At 34.5% G+C, this 20,377-nt stretch overlaps 3 protein-coding genes across 9 annotated transcripts; 2 read left to right on the forward strand and 1 right to left on the reverse strand.

The window, feature by feature from the left end:
- Window positions 1–398: 398 nt before the first annotated feature.
- LOC105832999 (G-protein coupled receptor Mth2) lies at window positions 399–5,971 on the forward strand. 7 transcript variants are annotated; one of them, XM_036295041.1, is made up of 7 exons: window positions 399–545; window positions 843–911; window positions 2,166–3,366; window positions 3,966–4,044; window positions 4,473–4,642; window positions 4,795–4,963; window positions 5,352–5,971. In XM_036295041.1, exons 3-7 carry the CDS (start codon window positions 2,298–2,300, stop codon window positions 5,605–5,607), a joined length of 1,743 nt encoding a protein of 580 aa, XP_036150934.1. In that variant the 5' UTR covers window positions 399–545; window positions 843–911; window positions 2,166–2,297; the 3' UTR covers window positions 5,608–5,971. The 7 variants fall into 7 exon arrangements, with proteins under 7 accessions (XP_036150934.1, XP_036150929.1, XP_036150921.1 ...); XM_036295036.1 differs by lacking the exon at window positions 843–911 and having other exon boundaries at window positions 399–577; XM_036295028.1 differs by lacking the exon at window positions 843–911.
- Window positions 5,972–6,140: 169 nt separating this feature from the next.
- Window positions 6,141–12,782, forward strand: LOC105840139 (translation elongation factor 2). The gene is made up of 14 exons (XM_036295019.1): window positions 6,141–6,293; window positions 7,594–7,808; window positions 7,886–8,079; window positions 8,447–8,655; window positions 8,742–8,975; window positions 9,056–9,169; window positions 9,350–9,496; window positions 9,668–9,908; window positions 10,094–10,261; window positions 10,536–10,825; window positions 10,966–11,175; window positions 11,254–11,436; window positions 11,552–11,809; window positions 12,158–12,782. The coding sequence occupies exons 1-14, from the start codon at window positions 6,291–6,293 to the stop codon at window positions 12,224–12,226; spliced, it is 2,535 nt and encodes an 844-aa protein (XP_036150912.1). The 5' UTR covers window positions 6,141–6,290; the 3' UTR covers window positions 12,227–12,782.
- Window positions 12,778–19,336, reverse strand: LOC105840140. Its single transcript, XM_012686939.3, has 8 exons — window positions 18,738–19,336; window positions 17,710–17,881; window positions 16,667–16,864; window positions 16,338–16,442; window positions 15,357–15,573; window positions 14,606–14,846; window positions 13,690–13,889; window positions 12,778–13,304 (listed from the first exon to the last, which is right to left on the reverse strand). Exons 2-8 carry the CDS (start codon window positions 17,818–17,820, stop codon window positions 13,174–13,176), a joined length of 1,203 nt encoding a protein of 400 aa, XP_012542393.1. The 5' UTR covers window positions 17,821–17,881; window positions 18,738–19,336; the 3' UTR covers window positions 12,778–13,173.
- Window positions 19,337–20,377: the final 1,041 nt, after the last annotated feature.

Below are 20,377 nucleotides of genomic sequence, written 5' to 3' on the forward strand. Positions count from 1 at the left end.
ACTCGTTAAAGCATATAATTATGCACATAATATATAACAGTTAGTAAAATGTAAGATTCTTATTTTTTATATATTTAAAACAATGTGCAATTATTTAAGAAAAAAGTAATTGAAAACTAATGAGTCATTATTTTTTTAGTAACTGTAACAGTAACGAATTATTTTTCAAAATCGGTACATTGTAACTATAACTATTTACTTTTACAAAGTACTAACCCTGTTAGCATAGTATGAAAAAAAATTTTTCTATAGGACTGCAGCACAAACTTTTTCATAACGCATAATGTATAACGCATATGTGAATTAATCAATCAAAGGTCTTTATTTCTATCCTGGGAAAAAAATAGACGACTCTGATTAATTTATTCTCTTATGCGTAATGCATTATGCGTTATGTAAAAGTCTGTGCTGCGGCCCATACTGTGCTAGTAGTCTTGTTTTGTCGTTTGTCGGAGTACAATCGTGCTATATTGTTTGCCGAAAAGTGAATCGCGAAATTGAACATTAGAGCGTTAACTTTACTATCCCATCTGTTATCATATTCAGTGCGCTTCAGTCATAATCATTACAAATAATAGTGTCGTATTTGAGTCGAGTTTTAACAATTTATCAAAAAGAAGGATACAATAAACTTTTTCGCATTTATGCTTCTGATAAAAGCATAATTATATAGTGTTATTAATTTGGCAAATCTTAATTGTTTACAATCTTTTACTAAACAAAATAAAGTCAAAGTTTTATTAAAAAGATTACTCACTAGTATTCCGCGCCATTTATCGTACACAGATATTTGTTTTTCTTATTAAATATTATTTAAATTAATTATTATTACTTTCTTTTAGAACAACTGTCTTTTTTTATTGCTACAACGTAACTAATAAACTACGATTTTGTGCAACTATAAACATAGTGTACATAAATGAGCAAAATAATATAAATTGTAGTCTGTTGTTCTTATAAGATCGTTTATTCATCAGAAATCGGTTAAGAAAAAATTAGATAATCAAGTACACAATGTACAATTCTAATTATATAATTAATAATAAAATTTTCGAATAATAATTATAAATATTGATAAATATATTATATACTAAAATTATAATTATCGCAATTGTGATAATCATAATTTTAGTATAGCCTGTTTGCATAAAAAGTAAAAAATAGATAAAATTAAAGATAGGAAAATCCAATTTCAATTCCGTTTGTTTGCAATTAATATACGACTTGTAGCTCAGAAATCTTTTTCAAGAAGAAAAAAGTAATTGATTGAAAATGTGTATAAGTTACGGGCTACCAACGATAGATATACTCAATACAATAATAGATACTATTGCATTGTCCATATTTTACATGCATTAACAACAAATATTATTGTATTGAGTATATCTGTAGTTAGCAGTCCGCAACTACACATTTTATTCGATCAATTATTTTTTTTTGTGTATAATTATGATTTGATAACATCTGTTTACATTCCATTAAACTTTAATTTTAGCTATAAATATTACTTCAAAAATGAGAACTGAGGAAAATCTTAATGCTAATGTCGCTATTGCTATATATCTTTTTCCTCGAGATGGAAAAACATGCAATTTATTTTTGATTGACATTACCTTGGTCTATAAATTTGTATTAACTAAGTATTACTGTTTTAAACAAATAGCATTTTAACTTTTTAATTTTTAATTCTTAACTTCAAGATCAAACAAAAATGTTAAATTCTTGAGATTTTATATTTATTTCATCTTTATTATATCCTAATAGAGCATATATGTGTGTAAAAAATGTTGCTTTAAAGATGATTAATAATCTTGAGAATAATAATGTTAAACATACAGAGATTTTATTGCTTCAACTAAAAATCATAGTTGAGAAGATGAAAAAGTACATTATGTAAACGATTGAATTACCACCAATATTGTCCGAGAAGCTATAAGTGCGTTTTGTACGACAACGATACCGTAATAGTTGTTCGATTTTATAATGGTGTATATAAACTGATGTGACTTCTTATCTTTTGTTTTTACATTATAAATGAAAAAGATTGTATTGTACCAAAATAAAACCAGTATGGAGGTGAAATCAGTTATATATCTTTAAAAGATTGAAAGGGATTAAAGTCTCTTCTTGTCGCTGTGTCACCCAACACATTTTTTATTTTTCAGACAAAATCGTTGCAGAACGAAGTCATTCTTGTATCGGTAGTTGACAGTAACATATTACGTTAGACATTTGTTTACACGGTATGAAGAAAAATCAAATTAATTTTGTGATTTCGAAGTGTCAGTAGTTTAACGATGTATCTATCAAGCAAGATATTTTGTTGTTTTATGCTTCTATTTGGTGTTTTGTCATCGGAGTCTCAAGGAAATTCTACGGAAAGCGATGACCAGAAGAGAAATTTGATGGTGCAGATTAATCTTCTTGAAAGCTCTATGATATATTCAAATGACAAATCAAGTCAACACGATGCAATTAAAAATTCTATCAAAAATATCGAAATGCAATATAAGCTCTATGTTAATTCTACAAAAAACAATATAAAAAATGATAACGATTGGAAACGATACGAATCTCGCGAATATATCAAAGCAGATTGCGAAAGAAGTAAGCAGATGGAACTTGATGCGAATTTTTCTGAGATCAACGACTCGATGTTACAAGAAATTGAGTATCTTTTCAAGACCAAAAACGAAAGCAATTCCACATCGTGCGAAGACGAAAATTTCCATACAAACAATAATATTGAAGTCATCTTCGTTTCAAATGAAGAGTGTGACAATGTGTCTTGCATTCAGCTCTGCTGTCCTTTTACTGATAAACTTACGATAAATGGCTGCGTTGAAAAAGGAAATGGTAGTTTCTTTTTTCCACCTTTTATCGCATATGCGAATTCTTCTGAGCATGTAATATTTAACGTGACTTTCCACGATCCATGTGTTTTACAAGGATTTCAACACAGTCTATTTAATTCCAAAATATATGACTTTTACGAGGATGGCACAATAGGAGATCCAACTACTAATAAATCGATTTCATCGACAGACTATTGCTTTGCCATCGTGCATCAAAACAATTATGATGTGATTGTCTGCAATGAGATTAAAAAAAAGAAAAAAAAGAAAACATTTTATTTATATCTATATGGCACGGCTACTCTAATATCTCTGCCGTTTCTGTTATTGACGTTCGTAATATATTCAATATTGCCAGATCTCCGAAATATACATGGTTATATATTGCGTGCACACGTTGCCTCATTATTTGTTTTTAATGCAATATATATCTTTTTGGCTACACGTAAAATTATAAAAATTGATCAACATGTTCAAATATTGAAGGATGACACATTTTGCAATTCATTAGGTACGGCATGCATAAACTATAACAATATAATGCTGTAATGTAGAATTTATATAGGGATTCAGAATAGACTTGATTTATTTTATATTTATTTCTTTCTGATGACTTGATAAAGTAGTAATTATAAATTCTTTAAAACTATACATATAATAAATAATAGATATTTAAATTTTATTTAACTCTATCTTCAAATAATTTCATAAATACCGTTGGAGGTGTGACACACGCCAACAACCTTAAACGAATACCACGCTAGTTTTATCTTTAATAATTTCAATTCCAAAAAATTACTGATTGTTTTCTGAACTTATTAAAATAAAACAACATAGTCTTTTTTAAGAATTGTTGTAATTTTAAATTAATAAAAAGTAAGCCCAATTTTCGGCTATCAATTTGAAGAAGCTTAATTGAGCCTAATTGAGCTTGAAGTTTCGCTAGGCGTACACCCCTAAGTGTAAATAAAGATTAAATTTTAAATTGTTCATATGCACGCACGCATACATACATATACTAGAGAAAAATTAAAAAATTTCTTAGATCTAGCAATAATTATAAACCTGATTAATATTTTAATTAATACATTATCTATTTGATCTTTTTAGTCTATTTTTGGAATTTCTTTCTCTTGTCGAACTTTTTTTGGCTTAACGTAACGTGCTTCGACATTTGGTGGTCATTCAGGTAAGCGATAAATATTTTACAAATATTATATGTAAATACACTATAAAATGCGAATGTTGATTGTAAGAACTTTCTCGCTTTTTTTTAAATGACTTAAACTGAAAAATGTATATGATAAAATTGATCAGCTAGAAAACTTTATGTGAAAAGAAATTTTTTTTTGCTTTTAAAATAAGATTATTAGATTGGGTGTGTAAGCATCAGCACATATTTATTATTATAAATACTTATGTTATATATATATGTATATACACATACATATACATGTATATGTACGTGTGTATGAAATACGTGTATTATGGGTAAAAGTTTTTATGATTATATTATTATTATTATTATACTTTATAAGACATTGATTACAATGATAATAAGGTACTTTTATTTCTAAATGCATATGTTAGTAATAAAATATAAATTGTATTTCACAGAGAACTCCGTTTACACCGAACAAATGTAAAACAAGAGAAAAAAAAATTTATGATATATTCGATCTATGCGTGGGGAATGCCTTTGATCTTTAACATTATCTTTGCTATTTTGGATTATGTTAAAATACCAAATTGGCCAAAAAGATGTCTGCAAAAGTTTTCGTTTAGTGGTATGTGACATTGGATTCTCTACTGATGTTAGCTAAATTTTAATGGAACGTTTAACTGAAGTCTTATTTGAATTTAGTAACTTTTAATTAAAATAATAAACACATTTACATGTATTAGTGTGTAATGCAAAAATGTTTTTTTTTTATTAAAGGCGGAAATCGGGTAAGAAGATTATTTTTTCTGATACCCGTGGGTATTACACTTATCAGTAACATTTGTTTCTTCATTGCCACAACAGTTATAATTATGTACCAGAATAAACGTACAGCTAAGGAACTAAGAGACTTAGAGAGTACACGCCATAATAAAAATAAGCAGAGGTTTGTACAATTGTATGAATCAATGTTATCCGGTGCATTCACCTAAAAAAACCTGCATGACATACAATTTATCGCTTCAAGTTCCAATGCAAAAAATAATTATTTTACAAATATTATTATACAGATATAACATATATAATTTTTAATTATTTTTTATTTTTAACAAGATAATTATTTTTAGACAGTTTTATATGACTGTTTATCTATATAACTTATAAAGTTAAATATTATTGTTTTATTTCTTAAGAAAAATTTTGAAATTATCTACCATAATTCTTAAGATTGGCTTGCTTAAGATTATTCATTATAGTTAAAGACACGTAAAAGTAATGAAAAATATTTGTTTTTGTGTTTAATATACCTAATACAAAAATATTGTCATTTACAGGTTTAATATGTATCTGAAGTTGTTCATAGTGATGGGAATAAGCTGGTTTTGGGAGGCAATATGGTGGTTGTTCTACGACGATTACGTGGCGTTGGACATTATTGATTATTTTTTAAATACATTGACTACTTTGCAAGGCCTTATCATTTTTCTCTTATTCGTGTGTACAAAAAAAATTAAGCAAATGTTGCTAAAACGATTTGGTGGAATAAATTGCGGTCCATTTGGTAAATTTGAACGTATAAGAAGAGCATGATGTTGAATGTCACTTCCACGTCAACATCAGGAACTGTATATAGTGCAAGAAGTCGATCCATCTAATCAACAGCTAAATTCGCATACCCGAATTAATTCTACTCATCATTGAAATGTAGAGGAGAAAAAATTTTGTTACAGAATTAACAATTAATCAGTCAAAGGTTGATCTTGCATTATATTACATTAATGTTTACTCTTTTTGAAACAACAACGTGATACATATGTTTTAGTAGCACGTTTTGTAAAATTTATACACTATCAAAAATTGTCATTATATATTAAATATGTGTACGCAAATTGCAATTTTATATATAATAATAAATATCTTAGACGGCTTTTTGGCTTAGGGTCAATTTCTAACCACTAACCACTGTTAGACCAACCGACGGTTCAAAGTTATCAGGTGCGGTTAATGCAGCTAAAGATTAGACGGGAAAGGAGACGCGTGCAGGATTCGAAAACTCCCGCGCTGTGGTGCGCGCGCAGTTCAATGCCTATTGGCCGTCGGAGTCGCGTCCCGGGGGCGCGACTGCGCGCGTCGGCGCAGCGTGGTGGCTCCTTTCACGCATACGAGGCGACGTTCCTGCTCGCGGCGGATAGCTTGTTCTTTCCGAGGGAGTCCGCCATAGTTGGTGCACGTATTATTTGGACCAGGCCGTCGGCAATCGGACAACATCCAAGATGGTACGTAGCCGCATGGCGACGCCGCCGCGTCGGCCGTCGACCGCGGGCCGTTGCGCACCCGCGGCCGCCAATATTTTTCGCGGAATATGACCTCGCGGCCGAGCACACCGAAGAGGAGCTTGCCTCGCGACGGCGGGGCCCTCCCCCCGCGTGTACCGCGTTTGCTCGCTCACTCGCTCGCTCTTTCGGCACCTCGCGCTGCAGCGGCGCACGCGATTACTCCGGATTGCGCAATTTCGTCCGCGCGAGATCTGTTCGGGGTTCCGGATCGCGTGGGGGCCCCGGGATTCGGATCGTCGGCCGGGTAACGTCGCCGAACCTGTGGGATCCCACCGGTTCGCGACATCCTCGCGCAGCCTGTTCTCCGCGGGCGGAAATATGGGTCTCGCAACGTGTCATGGTGCCGCTTCGCGTGGCCACCGACACGCAACGTGCTCGGTTAGGAGGGAGGAAGGGGGGGGGATCATCGGGGGCAACGCTTCTCTGCCGAAGAATCCCCTCGTCGGTTCCCGATTGCAACGCTCCCGGAATCGGAAATCTGCGCGCAGGAAAATTCGTCGGCTGTTAGGCATCCTGGGAAAATCGTCGCGAGACGTCACGAGCGGACGAAATATGTTTTATCGTTGCGCTCGCAATGTGCTTTTTAACACGCGGGAGCAACGAGTGTTCTCGAGGGCAACCTTGCTTCCTCGGAACTCCGGCGATGACGATTTAAAAAACGCGGAACAAAGAGCAAATGGAGAAAACGTGATGAGATACCTTTGTGTAGTCGAGTAATGTACGTGATGATGAGTATTGAAAGATGAGATTGTATAAGTACAGTTGTGATTAGAACAGTGAATGGGTGGGAAACTGATAATTTTTTTCTTAGTATTAATTCGAGTCGAGATATTGGGTGTTGAATATTTTGCCATATGTGTGAGGAATGTTTCAATATGGGATTCGATATGTCTCACTGTCCAAGTCCATTGTAGTGGCATTTTGATGAATATCAAAACGCAATTCAATATCTTACATATGTGTCAGCAAACAAATTACAGATATATTTTAAAAAATTTAATTTGCACAAGATCCATTTCGCCTTATGTTGCAATATGTTGCAATAGTCTTGCGAGAAATTACGTAAACAGTGAACTGAACTATATTATAGGCTAACTATTAATTGTATCTTACATTTCTATATTTGTGCGCATAAATTTAAAGCGCGGATCTATATTAATCAATTTCCATTGAATGACGACAGTCGATATGACTTGCAGTTTCGTAAAACTGAAAGATACATTTTAATGGGAAATTGCAGGTGAACTTTACGGTAGACGAGATCCGTGCCATGATGGACAAGAAGAAGAACATCAGGAACATGTCCGTCATCGCGCACGTCGATCACGGAAAGTCAACTCTGACCGACTCCCTTGTTTCCAAGGCTGGCATCATCGCTGGCGCCAAGGCTGGCGAAACCCGATTCACGGACACGCGTAAGGACGAGCAGGAGCGTTGTATTACCATTAAGTCCACGTAAGTCGTACTTGATCTCGCTGTTCTGTTTGCTTATATCTTACTGTCGTTAATATCGCTTACTGTTCTTCTTCCAGCGCTATTTCCATGTTCTTCGAGCTCGATGAGAAAGATTTAGTCTTTATCAAAAACCCCGATCAACGTGACAAAGATGAGAAAGGCTTTTTAATTAATCTGATTGATTCACCTGGGCACGTAGATTTTTCGAGCGAGGTCACAGCTGCCCTCCGTGTCACTGATGGAGCTCTCGTTGTCGTTGACTGTGTTTCTGGTATGTATTTTATGCTTTTCTTTTGCTTTTTTGTTTTATAATATTTTTATGGTCAGTCATCTTCCAGCACACAAGGGTTACTCTGTAGTATGCCGTTTGGTTTACACTGATCGGTATACGTTGACAGTGTTGACAGTGCAATGGAAGAAGAATAAAAAAGCGATTGTATCTAAACGCTGTTAGTGGACCTCTATCCTTATGCCCGTTATTAACACGCTACGATACAAATGCTACATTGCCTTTCTTTTCATTTGACGTTACGTTGTTTCAAAGTGTGTTTATTGTTTTGTTAATATAATTTTTATCAAGTAATATCAACGATTTTCTGAAATAAAAAAAGTTATTTTAAATATTTATTTCTCTTCAGGTGTGTGCGTACAAACTGAAACTGTACTGCGCCAGGCAATTGCCGAGCGTATTAAGCCTGTTTTATTTATGAACAAAATGGACCGTGCACTGTTGGAACTTCAGCTCGATAGTGAAGATCTCTATCAAACTTTCCAGCGTATCGTTGAAAACGTTAACGTTATTATTGCAACGTACTCTGACGACGACGGTCCCATGGGTGAAGTTAGAGTAAGTGATGAATAAAATAATCTTTTAGAGAGTTAAAAAAAACATTCGTTTTAAACACTATTTCTAAATGTACATTTGTAAAATAGGTAGATCCTAGCAAAGGCTCTGTAGGGTTTGGTTCTGGTCTTCATGGTTGGGCCTTTACCCTGAAACAATTCTCCGAGATGTATGCCGAGAAATTTAAGATTGACGTGGTGAAACTTATGAACAGACTGTGGGGCGAATCCTTCTTCAATCCCAAGACCAAGAAGTGGAGCAAACAGAAGGAAGCCGATAATAAACGATCCTTCTGTATGTACGTCTTAGATCCAATTTATAAGGTGAGCAATCTTAAACGCATAAAACAATATATATTTCTATGTTAGAAAAGTATTAATTAAAATAAAAAAATTGTTTATAGGTATTCGATAGTATTATGAATTACAAGAAGGAGGAAGCAGATAATCTTCTGAAGAAGCTAGGTATCGTACTGAAGCCTGAAGATAAGGACAAGGATGGAAAAGCACTGTTGAAGGTAGAATTTTTTAAATTGAAGTACAACTCGATATAAATATACATGATGATTATTTCAAAGCTTTTTTCTGACACCTCTTCTGACTTATAATGAGGGAATGCTTAAAATCTGAGAGACATTCGATGACTTCGTGCCGATTTGTTCTCTTTGGAGTAGCTTCATTGTACACGATTTTTCTAGGTTGTTATGAGAACGTGGTTGCCCGCTGGAGAGGCTCTTCTTCAGATGATTGCCATTCACCTGCCGTCTCCCGTAACTGCTCAAAAATACCGCATGGAGATGCTGTACGAAGGACCGCTCGATGACGAAGCTGCCATTGGAATTAAGGTATGCGATATGTATCCAAGTCTCTAGGATACTTGACACACACATGATGAAATACATTTCACAGACCTGTTCTGATATGTAATGAAGGAGGATAGAAATGCTGACTTTTAAGAGGAATCATAATAGATATTATTGAGAAAGTACTTTAATTAACTGAATCATCTTTTGTAGAACTGCGATCCGAATGGACCACTAATGATGTACGTTTCGAAAATGGTACCGACATCGGACAAGGGACGTTTCTACGCTTTCGGCCGAGTGTTTTCGGGCAAAGTGTCTACCGGCATGAAGGCCCGCATCATGGGACCCAATTTCCAACCGGGCAAGAAGGAAGATCTGTACGAGAAAGCTATCCAACGTACTATCCTGATGATGGGTCGTTACGTTGAAGCCATCGAAGATGTGCCTTCTGGTGGGTATCATGACATCTCGCGGTGCTTATTTTATTTTAAACTGTGCACATGATGATTGTTCTTCACAGACCTGTTCTGAATTATTTGTGATAGAGACATAGAACGGCCAGCTGAAATTTAATTTAACGCAATTGAAATGATTTAGTTATGCATCCACATGTTATAATTAGTGATGCGTTTGCAGGTAATATTTGCGGCCTTGTCGGTGTCGATCAGTTTTTGGTTAAGACCGGTACCATCACGACATTCAAGGATGCGCACAATATGAAAGTCATGAAATTCTCTGTATCGCCTGTTGTGCGTGTCGCGGTTGAGCCGAAGAATCCCGCTGATTTGCCGAAATTAGTCGAAGGTGCGTAAATTTTCTGGTTTAGTTCATATTTAATTATTAGTCTTTTGCAAAACAAAAATTCAAATTTTTTAATATAGATTATTTTATATAATGTATTTATCTACTTAAAATTTTCCTCGTGTAAACTCGAGATATGATTATATGATGAGACTAACATGAGCATTGGGTTATGAAGACCTATGATTAAATTTTTCCATCTGACGATGTAACCATAAATCTCGTTAAATATTAATTTTTTTTTTGCGTTATAAATCAATTATGTTTAATTCGACAGGTCTTAAACGTTTGGCAAAATCCGATCCTATGGTACAGTGTATCATTGAGGAATCTGGTGAGCATATTATCGCCGGCGCCGGAGAATTGCATCTTGAGATTTGTCTAAAGGATCTCGAGGAAGATCACGCATGCATTCCGATCAAGAAATCCGATCCTGTTGTGTCTTACAGAGAAACGATCTCCGAACAGTCGAATCAAATGTGTTTATCGAAATCCCCGAACAAGCACAACCGTCTGTTCATGATGGCTTGTCCGATGCCAGATGGTCTGGCTGAAGATATTGACAGTGTAAGTTTTATTTCTTTTTCTTCAGAAATTTCAACATGGTATCTTTAATAAAATTGAATGAAGTGTGGTATTTAAGTGAGAAAGAGTTCGTGTAGTTGATTTATTATCATTTTACGATAATAAATTTTATTCTTTTGCAGGGTGATGTTAATCCACGAGATGACTTCAAAGTGCGCGCTCGTTACTTGAACGAGAAATACGATTACGACGTTACGGAGGCAAGAAAAATCTGGTGCTTCGGACCTGACGGCAGCGGACCTAACATATTGGTTGACTGCACCAAGGGTGTACAGTATCTCAATGAAATTAAGGATTCTGTCGTAGCTGGATTCCAGTGGGCTACGAAAGAGGTAAAAGATTTTTGTCTTGAATCAAGCACATGGGTTATTTATGTTTAACGAAAATTCACTTATTTCTGAATGTTATAGGGCGTTCTTTCAGAGGAGAATTTGAGAGGTGTACGTTTCAATATACACGATGTGACACTACATGCCGACGCGATCCACAGAGGTGGTGGTCAAATTATCCCTACCACAAGACGTTGCCTTTATGCCTGTCTTCTCACTGCCTCACCCCGTATTATGGAACCCGTTTACTTATGCGAAATTCAGGTAAATTATTGAAATTTTTATTTTTTGATGAAATTATACACATTTGTCATATTTTACACACATATTGTAGTAAAAAAACTGACAGGACAAATATTAAAATTACTTTTTTTTGCAGTGCCCAGAGGTAGCGGTCGGTGGTATCTACGGCGTGCTGAATCGTAGGAGAGGTCACGTGTTCGAAGAACAACAGGTGGCGGGTACTCCTATGTTCGTAGTTAAAGCGTACCTTCCTGTAAACGAATCTTTCGGCTTCACTGCCGATTTGCGCTCTAATACTGGTGGTCAGGCTTTCCCACAGTGTGTATTCGATCACTGGCAGATCCTGCCGGGTGATCCAATGGAACTCACCTCTCGACCTTACCAAGTTGTCCAAGTACGTATATAAGCAGTTTTTTTTACATATTTTCTTTTTTTCCTATTTAAATAGATATTTGTTCTTGGGACAAAGTACAAGTTTCACTGAACAGGCAATCGCCTTATCGCCAAGTAATTCTCCAATATCTCACCACGTGCATAACTGATGGCGACGTTGACTCATTGCGTCGCTATTTTTAATCTCGTGGAAAAGAAAGCGTTTTTTAGTTTTGGTGTTCCAGTAGTCTATCCTGGTTTGCCTGAATAGGGAAACGTACAGTTTTTTTGTTATACAAACAAAACGTTATGGAAATGATTAATTAAAATTATCACGATAATAAACAAATCGACATAAATTTTTTTTCAGGAAACACGCAAGAGGAAGGGATTGAAAGAGGGTCTCCCAGACTTGAACGCATACCTTGACAAATTGTAACCTCAAGTACGCGCACCATATTTAAATACCTATTTAAATATTGTAATTCGATTAATTGCTGGAACTGTTGTATACAATTACAACATCGGTTTACTATGAATTTTGTTTTGCGCAATCATCCGTGAGAGACACGCAATTATAAATACGAACAAGAGTAATAAAATGTAATTATACCGAAAGAAACAAAAAAATATGCGGAATATATCTGCATGTAAAAGTGGGAGGCGGTACGTTTTGTACATTTATTTAATTAAGAACGGTAACAAGATCGACCGGTTACTTTATATTTTTTAGCATATTGGGAATAGATTGTTATTATGGCGCTTTTCCGCGCCGATCTTTGTTTAAAAGATAATGAAAGATAGAATGATTCTGTAATCATTTACAATATATTCCTTTTTTACTGGAATTTAGTATCTTATGTTGTATTGTGAATTTTTTAATCAATTCGGATGCGAATGGTTCCCGAAAGCTGCTAAATACTAAAGAGGAAGAGAATCACAACAATGTACCCATAATACGAAAATATCAAGAAATTAAAGCTGAAATTACGAAACAACAGCGAACACTTTTATTCCCTTTGCCTAATAAGGCACTGAATGTTACAATCATTACAAAGTGCGTGTGCACCAATTTATTGTTCCAGAGACCAGCTATAATTTTATCTCTTATACTTTTCTACTCACATTTTTTTATTCACACATCTACAATCGTTCTCGTAATAAAATAGATGTATATATAGGATAATGATCGGAATCAAGATATGAATCGATCGCTCATATATAACGAGGATTCTTATATAATAATGAAGGGATCTTAAGACAATGCACCGCAACCTAAAAAGGGTTATTGTGTTACGTCTATGCTGATGAATTAAAAGTACATCTATGTATTAAATATTAAAACATTACATTTTCGCGATTCGTGCGAGATAAAAAGAAAATATATTATTTTCTTGCTTTGCCGTTTTGTGGAGTCGCGAAGTCACGAAGCTGCATAGGTATCACCACTATTGGTTCGTTGAACTGTGGGACGTCTGTGTAAATGGACCACGTACGCTCGATGCAGTCGAAGATGCCTGAAATAGATAAGTCATATGTTTATATAAACGGTTCCTGAAATTTTTTCAAGCTTTTCTCACGCGTTTTTTTTTTATTCAGAATATTGATAGATCTTTATAGATTCTACTAAGCAACTTCTGATTCATCGAATAAGCGCGTAGAAGAATTAAGAAACACGTGTTGAGATTTTAATCGGTTTCCATTTCTGGAGACAAGAAATTCTTAAATAAAAATGATGTAATCTTTCTTGCTTCATATTGTGTCACTTTGTGTTTTTAGATAAAAATATTCGTCAACATACACCGCTGTATCTACGCTTGATGATCCTGGCTAATACGATCGTACATCCGTGACTAATTTTAGTACTGAAGGAAAATAAAAAGAACATGAATTCAACTCTACCAGTGGCAATTGTCTTTATTGCATCATCATCGCTGCCAAAATCTTGATAGACCCTGTAATCCTTGCCCGTCTGATCGCTAAGTATGTCGATTACATCCTGCCGAGACTCAGCCGGCCGATGCTTCGAAATCGCTTCCATCCTCCTGATACTGCTCTGTATAATACGTCCTTCCACTTCCGCCACCTTCAGATGTAGGTATCTAAAATACATAGGAATGCGTTACGCGGAAACAATACAGAGATTCGTGTAATATATACGCAAAAAAAACATCCTTATTTTGCGAATATCTTTACATTCAAAATGTTACAATGAGATTATATAGACAGACATAATTTGCTTATATGGAGAATGAATTTTGTATAGTTTTTATTTTTTAAAATGTTTGTCATTATTCAATAATAATTTTTATGAGTTGAGAGGAAAATATGTCAGAAATAGAAAATAAATTTTTGAACCAAGAATTTATAACTATCAAAAGCTTATTTTTTTTAAACTATTTTAATGCTGAAAATATAATATTTTATTAAAATTTAATTTAAAATTATTAAATTTTTTAAAGAAAATTGTGTGTCTGTGTGTGTACACAGTACTAAAATATATTCTATTTAACAATATTTTATTTTTTCATATATATTTCTTACTTATATATGAAAAAATATAATATATTTTAGTTTTAATTGGATATTGTTTTGATAATGATTTGATAGTTTCGTTTTTTTTTTGTGTGTATGATTGCATGCGTTACTCCATAATTATTTTGATCTTCTACGTTGTATGATTGAAAAAGGACAAAAGTGGGCGAAAAAATAGCTTCTTCGAGGTGCGGGAAAGATAAATAAATGCGTCATTTTGCGAAAACGGGTTATTCTGTTTATGCATATGTAAATCTCTACGCGCAATGTGGGCATCATATACTTGTTGCAATGCGAAATATTCTCGCCCGGACTGACGGTCAGGATGCTGAGTTGCGACCGGTTTGCGTCGATCTCAGCCGGACCCACTTCGGCGTTGTGAAACATCCGGTCGCCCTCTTGTGCGAGGAACGTCATGTTCACCGAGAAGCCCTCCGCCGCGCCGTAACCCTCGTTCCTCAAGGTCTGTTGCGCCTGCACAAAGTTCGCCACGCCCAGCAACGCTCGCGTAATGAAGTATCGCGCTGGGTATAGCGAAATCTCGATTAGGACGAAACCGAATTTTTATACATATAGAATGTAAGTGTATAAAAATTCTTTCAAAATCGGACAATGCAAAATAGATTTTTTCCTCGAGTTACTCCGATGAAAATTTTTCTCAAAATTAGAACATTTTTTAGAAATATTGAAAAAATCTACATCTTTTCTTAGAATTTTTTATGTGTGATTCATATCTCGTTTTATAATTTCTAAAAAATACATTTTTTTTAGATTTTACAAGATTTTATCAGAAATTACTATTTCGAAATTTATGTATAAGTACGAGAAATTCTAAAACAGGTAGATTGTTTTTCAACATTTTTGAAAAATGTTCTAAAATTTGTATAAAAAATCAGAGAAATTTTTTTCTAAAAAGTTATAAAATTAAACAAAAATTCTGAAAAATTATATGGAAAATTTTGAAAAATATTTTCACAAGAGCGGTGATTTAAATTGTGAAGGGGCTTGGTACTTCACAAAGAAATAACACCCACGAGTCTTGCCGGATCGCAGGACCGCCGCGCTGAGGGTATTGATGCTGTAAACGAGACCGTGGTGGTTGTAGCCCATTGTGTAACCCGGCAGGAAACCAGCGTAACTCAGTGACGTGAACTTTTCCTCTTTGTAGCCCTTCTCAATTACGTGAGCGCTCACAATGTACCAGTGGTTCAATGTTTCCCTAACAGCATCCTCATTATGACCTAAGATCTCCTGTGCTTATTATCAAGCGCATGGAAACAATAAAATCAAACAACACGCAACTAGATAAGATAGAAGAAGATAAGAATAAAATAAATTTCGCATGATATAATCAAATGATATAAAGTAAAATAGTATACCTATATATAATATCTATATATAATAATCATAGAAAGAGAGTGAAGTTTACATTTTATATGATGCATATACGAATTTAATGTACGAACATTTACGATTTATTTACAAATTGAATAAACAGTTAAGTTTATATCGACATGACGAGATAACACATCTGTAGTTTCGTACTTGGTTACGTAAGACAATAATCGTGACGTTCCAAAGAGAGATTTACGAAGAGGGTAATACTAAATTATAATTTTTTCCAGTATTATTGTTTTTCACACAGAAAGCAAAATTGATATTATCGAGCTATAAGTACTCGTACATTTTTTAGCAATCGCGTTTTACGACAGCGATTAAAATGCTGAGATAACATAAAGATAATTGCCGTAACATATACTGCATGATATGTCAATAAAATATTGGTTGAGTTTATTAAAAAAAAAAATTAAACCTTGATCTAAATTCTTGATTTCTTTTATAATAATATATTAATTAAATTTCTTGTAGTGACAGTCGCTGCTATTTCTCACATATTTTTATTGATGTGTTTAATTAAACGCAAAAATTTAAAATTCGCGATATCCTTATAAAAAAGTGCTTATCATACGCAGTCAGACTTACTATAATTTATTCTAATTTATTTTCACTCTTACATGTCCCGGTTTGTTGCATATAATAGTTGAACAACCGACTGGAAGTGCATTTCCCTGCATTCCAGTAACATTTGGAAGAATGTCATCCAGATGCATTAGAAACAGCTGAAATGATCGCACTTTAATTTAATTTTAAAATCGTATAAATTAAAATCTTTACAATTACTTAAACTTTTTCATTGTCTCGATTTACGATTAAAACGATTAAAGTAAACTGAGAGAAATTTGCAAGATTTAAAAGTAAATTGAATTAATTAACCAATTCTTGATCATAAAAACTGAATTATATCTTTAAGATTAATTCTTTTTTTTTCAGGTATTTGTCGTACTTTGTGAAACGGCACGTTTGCGCCATCCGCCGTCCCCTCGATCTCCCTCACATACTGCGGAAACTGTTTCTTGACTGCATCAAGGGTTTCGTTATAAACCTTCTTGCCCTGCTCAGTTGCGAATACGGGCAGATATTCCTCGTTCAGCGGTTTATAGATGTCCACGAAATCCTGGATCATCTTGGCGAAGGTGCGTCCCTAATGTAGAACAAAAATTAAAGAAAAAGAGAATGATGGATTTCACGAATGTGTGATTTAATATCGAACGCACGGCGTGATAGATTGATCAATAACGCGTGATAAGTATATGCAGAACGACAAGAATTTAATCTGTGTTAACGTCACACCAATGATCGTTCTCCTTTTCTTACTATCCCTTCATACACGTAGTGTTATCTCGCCTCGCACTTGTGTGCGATCGGATTAGCTATGCACCTTCTTAAAACATGTGTGATATATCAGAGTTCGTTCCTCCGGGCACGAGAAAAAAAACTGCATTGCAAGCTGCTGACAATCATGATTTACATACGTGCTTTCGCGCTACCCGTATTCCGTGCGCGAGTGTAAGTGCCACTATAAATTACATCGGCCGGTGACAGGTTTCATTTAGAACATGTAAACAGCGAAAAAAATTGTAATGTAACATGCTTGACTTGTCATTTAAAGTGACAACGTCGAATTTCGGGAGCAAATCGAGTGAGCTGAAATATCTATTATTATACAGTAAATATGATTAAAATACGATTATTAATATGTCAGAGTGACTGATGTTGTTATTATATTCTAAATTGTATTCTAAATAAAGTAAAACAGTCATTGTTTAAAAGTTTAAAGTAACATCGAATCGTTGGGAAAATAAAATAATTATTAAATATTAATGCAAAGTTTGTCAAAGTATTTTATTTGGTTCTTTTTTTCGAGGACTTTAAAGACGGAAAGAAGCATTTCTAATTTTCTGAAAATCTCGCGGAAAGGCTCAATTTGGTGAAATCCTATTGCGCGCTGGCAATATCTTTCAAATAAATATTATTTAATCTCCTTACGATATCAAAGCCAATTTCGTAATGCGTTCCTCGAACGTGAATTATGGGAACATTTCTGCGGCTTATGCTCTTGGTCGTCGACTTGATCTTGCACGTATCGGTCGCTGCCATGTCTTCGTCGTGGAAAATAAGAATGCTTCTTCTTCTTTTAAATCTGATAGATATTTATGTCCTGGAAATTACGGCACAGAACATCGCATTTTACAAAACGTACGCTCGACTGGGATCAGGTGAATCAGCGCTGCAAGTTAAATCAGTAGTCGAAGCGCGGAAAATGATCGTAACGTGTTGTACAGTTACGTGTTAATCATTCCTATTGAGTCGGACTTAGCAAATATTTAAAAAAAAAAGGATTATTTGTCCAGCTCCTTTTTTTGCAGCTGCACTTAATCAACTAATCTATAAACGCTGTAAATTATTCCAATGTCAAGCAACGTGTTTCCATCTTTTTTTTTATGAAGCTTTAGAAGTTTTCTTTAATCTGGTAACATCTGATTCTTTGCATACTAATGAGAGCTTGATAAAAAAGTTGTTATTAAACATGTAATTACATATAATCATGTAATCGTGGAAATCAATAACGTAAACACGTTGTCATCTCATCCCATGTATAATTTTGACGTGTATCGATTTTCATGGAAGAGTTTATAGTTTATAGTAATAATAATCAAGATACTAATTACTAAACTTTGATGAAATGACTTTAATTAAATATTCAGATAAACAACTAAATATTTACTGTTTCGTAACTGTTTAATAATCAATCGGTTATTATATTTTATGTGGTACGATTAGTTACGATAGTTTGATTATTATTAATATAATTACTGGGTATTACTGAATATTTTATTATGTAAATCAAATATTTATAATTGAAATTATTTTATCAAAGTTTTCGTTATTATTATTGAAACATTATTATTAATATTCTTTTTGATATTGATACTCTTTTTTCAGTCTATGTACGCAAAGAGATCTTATGGAAAAAGGAGACACGAAAGGGAGTAAATTCAACGATGCGCGCCTACCTGACTTCTTCCGGGCTCCGCGAGTGGAAAACGTTGCGAATGGAGAACCGGACGCGGGGACGGCCACTCACGCAAGTAAAATTTCTTATCTGACACCAGTACGTCTGAGTAACGACTAACGATCGACGCACGACTGACAGCTCGCGGTCTTCGCGAGTAGGAAGACTCGCGAATGTCTCTTATCTGGCTTTTATAGCCTTCACATTATCGCTTTACATTCGCATACGCAGCGGTAAACGTTGCGCGGGCGATACGTTTACCACGATCAAATAAAAAAAAAAGTTAGAATTTACGTATCGCTGCATGCACCGTCGCCCATTACCTTGAGACGATCTCGAAGAAATGAATCCGGGTCGCAGGAGGTCGCCGATAGCCACTCGAAGAGAAGGGAAGCTTAATCAAAGCTCCATTTAATTGTTCATCACTTCGTCCGACTAAAATTTGCCATAAACGATATAGCGGTTTCAATAGAGATGGATTTCATTTCCTAATCATTTCTATCAAATGGATGATCAAAAAACATTCGATTAACGGGGACACGTTTTATTGACACGAAATTTACGTGAAGTAAGGTTTAAAGGCTCGAATAAAAAAAAGATGTAGTGTTAAAGATAATGATAATTATCATACTACTACTACTATTACTACTTTAAAGTAGTATAATATTTTATGTTTAAGTCATGTTTAATCTATTTCTTACCGTACTTGAATTGTATCGTACAATAATATAATATTATATCATCTATTTTCAGTGAGTTTTCTTCGGAGATTAATCTGAAATACATAAATGTATAAATATATACATAATATGTGAGATAATATACACACACAAGTTGATGTCCTTTCCATTTTTAATAAATCTTCAGATCTGTTATTCTAATCTAATTTTTACTTCTTTCGCAAGACGTGTGTGATTCTTGCGCCTCGTCATCGCAATTACGATGAATAATGGGAGGCAAAAAATTTGTACCTCTCATTACGTACATGCGTCATCGTAAAAGGACATCCCGCTAGAAATTAAGGTAGCACCATTTATAGCTGTCGGATTTTTACGACGCCTAGATCCGAATAAGTAGCGTGTTTTTCTCTTTTGCAAAAAGATCTCATCTACCCCCCTCCCCTCGCAAATATCGTGCTCAAGGTTAAAAAAACATACTGCCATGTGGATACCTAATTATTGACAATGGAAATACACTTGTAACGCGTGCATCTTCACGGTTAAATCTAGAAGCGCCGAGGCTCGTATATTCGCCTTTGTCTTAGTTATTGTCAACGATTTCCACGTAAAAAAAAAACCGCGAGAGGAAACGTATGACCATTATAGAAGTCCAATTATGTGGCTTGGGTATTTTTTGTCCCGAGATAATTAGTCTATCGCACGCGTGTAGAGGCATTCTTCAAGGATTTAACAAAATGTTTTTTATAGAAAATCAAATAAAAAATCTCCGCCTATCTAAAAATGTATCAATAATTTGCGCCATATAAATAGAGACAATCTATTAGACACTTAAGGTTTTTTTTCCAGAAATTTGTAAAGGTGTATAATTTAATTTCATGGCGACGCGCAAAGTTCCGAACTGCGAGTTACGTCACAATCCATCGGAATTTGTGCGGCTTCCAAATTCTTGTCTATCCGCTAA

This window comes from Monomorium pharaonis, chromosome 1, assembly GCF_013373865.1.
Source record: "Monomorium pharaonis isolate MP-MQ-018 chromosome 1, ASM1337386v2, whole genome shotgun sequence".
NCBI lineage: Eukaryota > Metazoa > Arthropoda > Insecta > Hymenoptera > Formicidae > Monomorium > Monomorium pharaonis.